Raw genomic sequence first — 9,600 nt, forward strand, 5'->3', positions numbered from 1 at the left:
CAGGAAAGAAACTAATATTCTATGGAGAAGGAAGTAACGGTTTCAGTGGCATTCTCATCATTGTGGACAGAGAATGGGAGCCGAAGTTGGTTCTAAACCACCCATCCGACAGAATCCTGGGGATTAGAATCAGATGGAAAGGGCATACCTTCACCATTGTGAATGTGTACGGCCTTTGCAATGCAAAAGACAGAGCTAAACTATGGATGCATCTTAGAGATACTCCTATTTAAGGTGAGTGGTTGTTGGTTGGCAACTTCAATATGGTAGAAAAGAACAGGGATAGGACAAGATCGTTTAGTATGTTGGTTGGATCAGAAAGGTCTAAATGGCAAAGTTTGTGTGAAAAATGGGTGATGATCGACTTATGGGAAATTGGCCCATGGAACAGCACGCCTGGGTTCACCTACACAAGCCTCCACTATGCCCGCACTGCCTCCAGGCTGGACAGATGCTATTGCTCTCACCAAGCTGACTGGATACCTTCGGTGATGGAGATGAAGGTAGTCCCAACAAAAGCCTTTCGGATCATATACCTCTACACATACAGTTTAAGAAGAATAAGGGGAGGAGTAGTCCCCAAGTGGTGGGAAAAAACTGTTAGTAATAGGGGCACACCTATTCAAAGACCCTCTTTTTAGGAATCTAACCAAGAAAGCACTAGGTAAGCTCAAAAAAGATATCGACCTCAACAAACACAATGTGTGGGACCTCTTTGCTCGGAGCATCCAGAAAGCAATCAAAACCTTGGGCCCGCTAATCAAGAAAGTTAGGGAGGTACACCTTCTGCTTACCTCCAAAAAAGCCAATGGGCTTGCTATTGAGGATGAGCACAAATGATGGCTCAAAGCCAAATCTAACCTTGCTGATGAGCAGTTAGAAGATATTAGTAAGGCAAGGCTTCTCTCCAAGGAGACTGCCCTTGAACCTGAAGCCTCTAATCAAGCGCATTTTTTTAGGGCTTTAAAAATCAAGAGCCGAGGCCAGGTCCGCTCGCTGGATGATGAGAAAGGACAGCAGTTCAAAACCAGGATGAGATGGCTGGTCTAATACTGAGCTATCTTAGTCAAATCATTGGACGGCCAGAGATCCACTCCCAAGAAGTGGAAGAAGCCAGATGGTCCGTACTTCAGAGTGTCAACAAGAATATTCCCCACTCAGAAGCTAATTTCTTGGAAAGGGCATTTTCTGAAGATGAATGCTCACTAGCACTACAAGCCCTTGGCAAGGAAAAGTCCCTTGGTTGGGATGGGATGACGGTGGAATTTTGTAGAGAATTTTGGGACGATCTGAAGGTCCCAATCACAAGGTTGGCCAATAAGCCATTGTCGAAGGGTCGTTGGTGATAAGTGTTAAGAGAGGGCTTATCAAACCCATCTCCAAACAGATCTGTTGTTCTCAACTAAAACACTGGCGCCTTATAACGATGATGTCGGTGGCCTACAAAATTATTGCTAAAGCTGTAGCCCTCAGACTATCCCCCTTACTAACCAAGATCATCTCTCCCCATCAGCATGGGCTCATCAAAGGAAGGTCCATTTACGATAACATCTTGGCAACAATGGTGGGCATCGAGTATGAAACTATCACAAAGCAAGAGTGTGTATTGTTACAGTTGGACCTGGATAAGGCTTACGACAGAATAACATGGACATATATAGAAGCCGTCATGGAAGCTTTGAGCTTTGGGCCGTGCCTGTGTCGCAACTGGTAAGTGTACTAGGAGCTAGAAGCCAGTCAGAGATCCTATTCAACGATAGAATTGTGGACTCTTTTGAGGTCAAAAGGTCTATTAAGAAAGGATTCCCTTTGCCCCCCCTGCTTTTCGCCATAGGATCACATCCTTTAATCACGACGCCCGAAGCTGGTGCGGAACAAGGGGAGTTGCACGGCCTGGATTTGCGAGGAAATAGCCAACTCCTAGCAAAACGTTTTGCAGATGATTCTCTCCTCTTCTTGAAGGCGTGCCCCCAGGTCATCAAGAAATCTCTGGAGATTGTACAAATATTCTTTGTAGCTTCATGGTCCCAGTGTAATATATAGAAGTCAAGGTTGATCTCCCTATTGAAAAATGACTCATTTGACCCTTCTGAGTGGTCGGGGGAGATTGTCACAAAAGGGAATATCTTGAGACATCTGGGAGCCCCCTTGGGGGTGGATGTAACTCACAAGCAACGATTTGAGTGGGTGCTTGAAAAAATCAAAACAAAAATGAGTAGGTGGGAGTATTCTCTTCTCCCTTCCAAGTCGAATAAAAGTGATAAATGCCTTTATGATTCCTTATATTGCCTTCACTAGCCCGCTTCTCAAGATGGCTAAGTGTCATTGGAAAGAGTTCTTAAAACCAGTGAAAAGGTTTTTATGGCAAAACAAAACGAAATCCTCCAAGCCATGGCAATGGGCCTTTTGGGAATCAATTACTCGGCCGAGGAATCAAGGAGGCCTCGGAATTCTGAATCCTATGGCCCATGCAGAAGCTTGTTGCACCAAATTTGTTGTTTCCTTGGCTAAACAGGATCAAGTTTGGGCTGTCATGATCAAAGATATGATAGAAGCGGATCAACTTGGCTTGATAGGTGGAAAGTGGAGAGGGGTGGAGGTTCATGACAAGCTGTTAGCCCTGACATGGGCTACCCTAAGACTGGGGGGCAGCTCAGGAGAATTGGTCAGAAAATGTAATAGAGCAGCTGGAGTCTTAAAGTGGGGGGGGGGGGGGGGGGAGACTAGATACTTCAAGAACTTCATTTTGCATTGGTCCCCCTGGCTTTCCAAAGTTGTAGATCCGCCACAAATTCCCTATTGGATAGAGACAGCCAGGAAGCTGAATAATAAGGGTCTGAATCGACTAGGGTACTTCTGGGACAGAGACAACAAGAGTTGGAAAACCATTGACCTTCTAGTTACCCAGTACCAACTGAATAGCTTGGAGGTCTTGCTGGTCCATAAAGTGAGGAAAGAGCTTGACAATATAAGGATGCCTATCTGTAATTCAGAGTTTGGCTGGAACGCCTGGAAATGGCCCAGAAGCAGTCTCTTATGGAAACCCCATCCTAAAGACATTTACCATACAATGATGCATAAGAAGAATTGGTCTAGTCCCCTTAATAAGATATGGAAAAAACAATGGCCGGAGGAAAGGTGGGAGCAAGTAATGGAGAACATCTGGAAGCCAAAGGTTTCGCAGCACGTGAAGGTATTTTTATGGAAGGTAATTTGGGGTGCTCTACCGACGGGGGTGAAGATTCCAGAAAGAGGGATTGGGTTAGATCGATGCTTGGCTAGTGAAGATCTGGCCCACCTCTTCATGGATTGTCCAACTATCAAAGGCCTCGCAGGGAAAGTATGCAAGTGGGTCCAAAGAACATGGAAAATTGGTTTTTACAAGACTGATTTATTCCTTGGAGGAAGAATTCAGGTAGTCCTTCCATCTCATCAGCACTCAAATCATCAGGTACTTCTTCTTACATAATGTATGGCAGACAAGGAACCATCGTGTGTTTGAAGGAGGTCTTAAGATGGAAAGCTTCACAAAAATTATACAAGAAAGCAAAGTGTTAATTTGGACGCTCGGGCGCAAGCAACACTCCGAGGATTGGTCTAGGACTACTTGTGCCTTGTTGTCAGCAGAGGAGATGCCTAGGATGGGGGAAAATCTTGGCTATCGGTAACTAAAAGATCTCAGAAGAACGTGATAATGGACCTTATGTATCAAGGATAAGGGGACGAGTGGGTTGGCCTAATAGCCGATGTAATTATGGTCCCTGGATGATGTCATGGCTCAACACGAGCATGACAAGACCTTGTAATTATTTGGGTTGATTATATAATTCACTCACAATTGTGAGTTTTGCTTTTTTTTTTTTAAGATGGATCCTTCCAAAGGCAAAGTGTCCACTGTAGTTAGACATCTAAAACTAAAATAAGTGTTCTTTTCTTGAACAAATGATTTATGCAAATGTCCAATGGATTAACCACATAAGCTATTGTGGTTAATCGACTTTGCAAAACAGCTCAGTAGTGTCATTAATCTACATCACCTTGCTTGGATCCAAGCCTGCCTCCAAAGAAGATCAACTCCCCATCCTTGGTCACCTTCACCGTGCGCACTGCCGCTGGTTTGCCCCACCCAAAATCTACTTTATATGCAGGGAAACGTGGCGAGCTTGCCACATTCAAACCCTGCATTACCGGCATAGCCCTGAAGGCACTTATAACTAGCTGCCTGTTATCATGAATCTCAAGCCAATTCATGCAGAAGGCTTCCACAATATCCTCCCTCACTCCCGCCAATTTCTCATGGATCCAGCTCCCTGTAGACCATACAGGCTCTTTGCAAATATTACCGGCAGTGCTTAAGGCTGGGCCTACACCAACGACATTCCCGAAGTACACACATTTGCTACTGGCGGTGAGATGCATATGCGGGAGCGACAATTGATTAGCACAAAAACATAGGTTGAGTCACCAGCATGTAAGTATGTTAGCATCAAATGGTTACATCCTTATGAAGGGTATAAAATATGAAGCTACTAAATGAGACCAGCTCCAAGACTCTCTACAAAATTGCACAGAACTCCCAATCAATTGACTCACAAAGCTCCTACTCAAGCTGGAAAGAGGCAGGGGACTTTGCAAGAAACTCAGGATCTTGTAAGAGATGCTTCAACACATCACTAGATAAGGCAGTGCATATCTCTACATCACCTTGCTTGGATCCAGGCCTGCCCCCAAAGAAGACCAACATCCCATTCCATGCCACCTTCACAGCTCGCACTGCCGCCGGTCGGCCCCACCCAAAATCTACTCTATACACAGGGAAATGCGGCGAGCTTGACACACTCAAACCCTTCATTAGTAGCATAGCCCCTAAGGAACTCATAAGACTGTAATCATGAATATCAAGCCAATTCATGAAGGCTTCATATCCTCCCTCACTGCTGCAATTTTCTCATGTATCCGGCTCGCTGTAGACCGTACAGGCTCTTTGCGAATCTTGCTGGCAGTGCTTAAGGCTGTGCCTATGCCAAGGACATTCCCGAAGTACGTACGCGGTAGTGGCGGTGAGATGCGGGAGCGACAATCGATTGGCACCATAATGAAGGTTGACTCACGAGGTGGAGATTTCCTGGAGAAGGAGGTTCGCTTCCAGAAGTGCGCGCATGTGACCTCAAAAGAAGTGAAGCCTTCACCTGCCTCACTCTTCAGTTGCTTGATTGCAGAGGCAGACAATGTGAACATATATTGCACCAAGGGGTCAGGCTTGGGAAGGGACTTGCCACCATTCTCCGAGGACTTGGTTTTTGAACTCTTGTAATCATGCCCATTTTCTCTATTTTCGGAGCCCGCATCAGCGTCTTCCCTTCCACCTTCTGATGTATTTTCTGGTAAAGAAGCAGCTTCCTCATAGCTATCCTTCTTCTTGCTTGCCAGGGTATTTTCTTTGTCCAAAGTCCTTGGATCATCTGTTTCCATGCTTAGGACCTTGTCCTCTTCCCCTGCTTTATCTTCCTCACTGATCTGCAAATCAAGGCTCCATGTAGCTTTCTTTGGAGACGGCTCGTGCACCGCTAGCCTATTGTGTACAGGGGTTAGGCTCAAGGGAACCGCTCTTTAGCACTCTCCCCATGACACCATAAAGTCCCATAAAGACTGCCCATCTGCAACTACATGGCTGTGTGCAACGCCGAGCGCAAGGCCACCGTCCGAGAAGAGAGTGGCCTGCTGACATGAAAGGACAATTCTCTCTCTCTCTCTCTCTCTCTCTCTCTCTCTCACACACACACACACACACACACACACATGCACACGTGTGCCATGTATTACCTGAATGGGGAGAAGGGGACTGGAGAAGAGACAGTCTCCCTTGTGATCAGGCTGTTGGCAAAGCTGATCAAAGAAGGGCTTCATCTGAAAGCCGTTTTCAGCAAGCAGGGAAAGGGGCATGTCCATGGAGGCCTCTACGAATTCGACTCCGGCATCGTTGCAATCAATGAAGAGCCTGTGGGGAGGGTTTGCACCCTTGACGAGGCGCCCACAGAAGGGGAAGTAATGGACCAAGCAGAGAGCAAGGCTGCTTTTGAGCTGCCGCATCAGATCCGGATCAGCCCGCAGGACATGATCATCATCGCCATTTTGCAATATTAATGGTAGTGCACGGGGGTGCGGGTAGAAGAGGAGCCGACGGTTGTAGTCAACCTCCTGCCAGATGATATCAAGCAGGAGAGGAAAAGAGGGTGGGGAATGGAGGGGATGGTAGGAAGGACAGTCTCTCTGTCTAATATAATCACCTCCGGTGGCACGGAGGCCGGGGAGGCGGCACCATTGATTACATGAATCTGCAGTCATTCTTCGGCAGCCTGGTGCTCTGTGGGCGCCCTAGAGCTGTGGGTGCAAGCTTGATGGGAGACGGAGAGCCAGGCTTTTAAGAAATGAGGCAACACATAGCAGCTCTGCTTATTCAGACTGCGCATGATCTGCTGTAAACAGCTAGTGCCAACCCACGTCTCTATTCATTTTTTAGAGGGGATCTACGTTCCCATATGATTAGAGCTATGGTCAATTAGACACGAGGTCAATTAGAGACGAGGCTCCGGCCAGCCCTCCACACTATCTCGCACGGGCACGCTCAAATGGGATCGACGCGGCTGAGGTGATTTGGGCCGTCAGATGCGCATTTGGTAAATTCGGGGAGAAAAGTAAATTCGGGTAGGCTTGTAAATTCAGGTTGATCCGCACCCCATGTCTTGAACCCCCGACCTCCCCACCATGACCCATGTGCACTAACCACTACGCCCTCATGCATACGTTGATATATAGGGGATACGAGTATATCATATTGTAAATGTGGGCCGATTAGTAAATTCGGGCAATTTGGTAAATTCGGGACAACCTCAGATCTGACGGTCTATATATGATTGACGCGGCGCCCCACCTTTTCCTCCTCCACCATTGATCCCATTTGACCATGCCCGTGTGATATAGTGATGAGGCCAGCGGGCCAGCCAGCCATGGTGATGTTCACAACCTTTTTTCCTAGGTTTTGAATAAGGCAATGGTCACACGAGGCATAGCTATGAATTATTTTTGGAGATAACTAAGCCTTTGTTGTGGTCACACGAGAGAGAGCTAGGTGCTTAGTTCTATTATGCCAAAGATTTTGCAACTATGTCGAAACCGGCATAGTTACACACACTACTACTCCGCAGGCCGCAGCTTTTGCTTGTAAGGAGGCCCAACCTAATGTGGCCTATGCGGAGAGGAGCTCAATGCAGAGAGTGGGGCCGTTGCCAATAGCAAAAGCAGAAGAGTGTACCCTTCAATCGGTCACACATACCTGCAACAACTGTAGGTTGTCGTACCAAATTGCATTGTGGGTTACCACGATGGTCTTAGTATGCAGGCAAAGTTGCCTCTTATTTATTGCATCGGAGGCAAAGTTATCAGTTACAAATAACTATGCTCGCGTGACCAGGCTCTGAAATGTCAATTTATGAGTGCTCTTGCAACAATACATGTAATGAATACGAGTGAGACTCCGGAGGCAGTGGTCCTTCTTAAAGAAGCAAAAAAAGAGAAGTTATGAAATGCTGAATATAAAGATCATTAAATTTTTTTTATGTTTTCATATATAAATTATGCTTGGTGTAGCACAACATGTTTTCCCAAGAAGCCCCCTTAACCACCACTTCAAAGGGAAAAAAAATCTCTTGTTCAAGTATCAACCTCTTTAGTTCTTTGAGGCATGCCACGAAATATTCCAAGTTGAAGGTCATGCATTCCAATTGCCTTTGCATGAAGGGTTTCATGAGGTATTTACTCACTTGCTCCAAGAATTGGCCTTTGATCGAAGATTCTCTAGGATATCCACTGTCACTGGCGAACGAAAAGTAGAGGATCCCACACCTCAATTCATCACCATTCACACAGTGTCTTGCTCTTCTTCCATCCACTTGACTGAAAAATGACTATGGCTCGTGTATAAAACTCATACGTGGCACATATGTATGAGAGTACATTATGGAGCATGCCAACATTCTCTATGTTCTAGAGCTTGCTAGGAAAGCCAAGTTGAAGGGATTGCTCACTAACCCAAAGGGAAAGCCAAACCATGAGGCCTTGATTGATTGTTTGTCACAAAATATAATATCTAACTTTACCAAATGATTTTCTCATATTAAACTAACCATTTAGTATGGAAAGATAAAAGGGGAACAAGAGTTAGGATATAGATATGTGCTTCTAGACCTATCTCAGTAGGGGACCAAAATGAGAGATGGTTTCATCTCAATAGGGTTCCAAAAGGAGATGACCTACCGAAGAGAAATGTGTAATAAGTGCTTCTAGACTTATCTCACCAGGGGACCAAAAGGAGAGATGGTTGCATCTCAATAGGGTTCCAAAAGGAGATGTTCTACCAAAGAGGAATGTGCAATAAGTGCTTCTAGACTTATCTAAGCAGGGGACCAAGAGGAGAGATGATTACATCTGAATAAGGGTCCAAAAGGAGGTAGTCTATCAAAGAGTAATGTGCATCTGATGCAGCTTAAAAGACCTTAGGGTAGCTTCATTAAAGACCTCCAAAGGTTAGTTTTAAAAATCCTTAGAACTTAGGCAAGCTAGGGTTGTGCATCTGATGCAGCTTAAAAGACCTTAGGGTAGCTTCATTAAAGACCTCCAAAGGTTAGTTTTAAAAAGCCTTAGAACTTAGGCAAGCTAGGGCTGTGCTTGAGGTGGAAACTCGGCCCAAGCTTGAGGTGCTTGTCATGCTTGGTGACTAAGGTGCTTGAGGTGGTTGTCGTGCTTGATGAGTAAGGTGCTTGAGGTGCTTGTCATGCTTGATGAGTAAGTGGCTTGAGGTGCTTGCCGTGCTTGCTAACTAAGGTGCTTGAGGTGCTTGTCATGCTTGATGAGGAAGGTACTTGAGAAGCTTCCCATGCATGGGGGAAGGTGCTTGAGTCAAAAAGAGACCCTACAAGGAGGGGAAAAACCCCAAAGTTAGGGAAATATTTGACTTAACCTTCCACTCACCCAACGGGCACCCCCTTTTCAAGGGGCACATGCACACATGTCAAGCTCTCCCTATGCTTAGCCACATGGTGTGTTTGAATCCTATTGGCTTGGTTAAAGAGGGGTCCAATGAGCTTTAAGCTTTAGCTACAAGGAGGGGTCGACCAAAGCAAGCAAGGGGTGTGATTGGGGGTATACACTCTCTCACACACTCATTTTTCACACATTCTCTCACTTGGTGAAAGAGAAAGAACTACATCTCCTTCTCCAAGCTTGTTGAGAAGTTCAGAGCGTACACCAACACTCTTGGCTATGGAATGCAAATCCAACCAAGATCCATGCTTCAATGCTTAAGCTTTCCATCTTCATTACTATGCTATTATGGTATGCTAAGCAAGAAGAGTGATGATAAGTGAGGAAGTATTTATTTCTCCTATGAATGTTTCTTCCTCCTCTTCCCTACTCTCATTCCCCCCTGGCTCTCTCCACCTTTGAAGGTGTTTGAGGCCTTGGGATTGAGGCCAAGGATGGTTAATGCTTTTACAAAGTTTATGTTATGCTCGTGATGCATGAAGCTTTCCATCTTCATAGCAT

At 45.7% G+C, this 9,600-nt stretch overlaps 1 protein-coding gene and 1 pseudogene across 2 annotated transcripts; both read right to left on the reverse strand.

The window, feature by feature from the left end:
- Positions 1-3,592: 3,592 nt before the first annotated feature.
- Positions 3,593-4,419, reverse strand: LOC147452000 (shikimate O-hydroxycinnamoyltransferase-like). Its single transcript, XM_086518863.1, has one exon. The coding sequence runs from the start codon at positions 4,417-4,419 to the stop codon at positions 4,024-4,026; it is 396 nt and encodes a 131-aa protein (XP_086374989.1). The 3' UTR covers positions 3,593-4,023.
- Positions 4,420-4,432: 13 nt separating this feature from the next.
- Positions 4,433-6,949, reverse strand: LOC147452001 (shikimate O-hydroxycinnamoyltransferase-like; annotated as a pseudogene). The gene is made up of 3 exons (XR_015189027.1): positions 6,932-6,949; positions 5,824-6,335; positions 4,433-5,718 (listed from the first exon to the last, which is right to left on the reverse strand). The product of XR_015189027.1 is annotated as a shikimate O-hydroxycinnamoyltransferase-like (transcript).
- Between the last annotated feature and the right edge of the window lie 2,651 nt (positions 6,950-9,600).

This window comes from Adiantum capillus-veneris, chromosome 8 (assembly GCF_014529385.1).
Source record: "Adiantum capillus-veneris isolate H3 chromosome 8, ASM1452938v2, whole genome shotgun sequence".
Lineage (NCBI taxonomy): Eukaryota > Viridiplantae > Streptophyta > Polypodiopsida > Polypodiales > Pteridaceae > Adiantum > Adiantum capillus-veneris.

What these genes read in the sequence shown, in the direction of transcription:
- LOC147452000 (XM_086518863.1), bottom strand. Translation starts at nt 4,419, where the DNA reads ATGCATCTCACCGCCAGTAGCAAATGTGTGTACTTCGGGAATGTCGTT.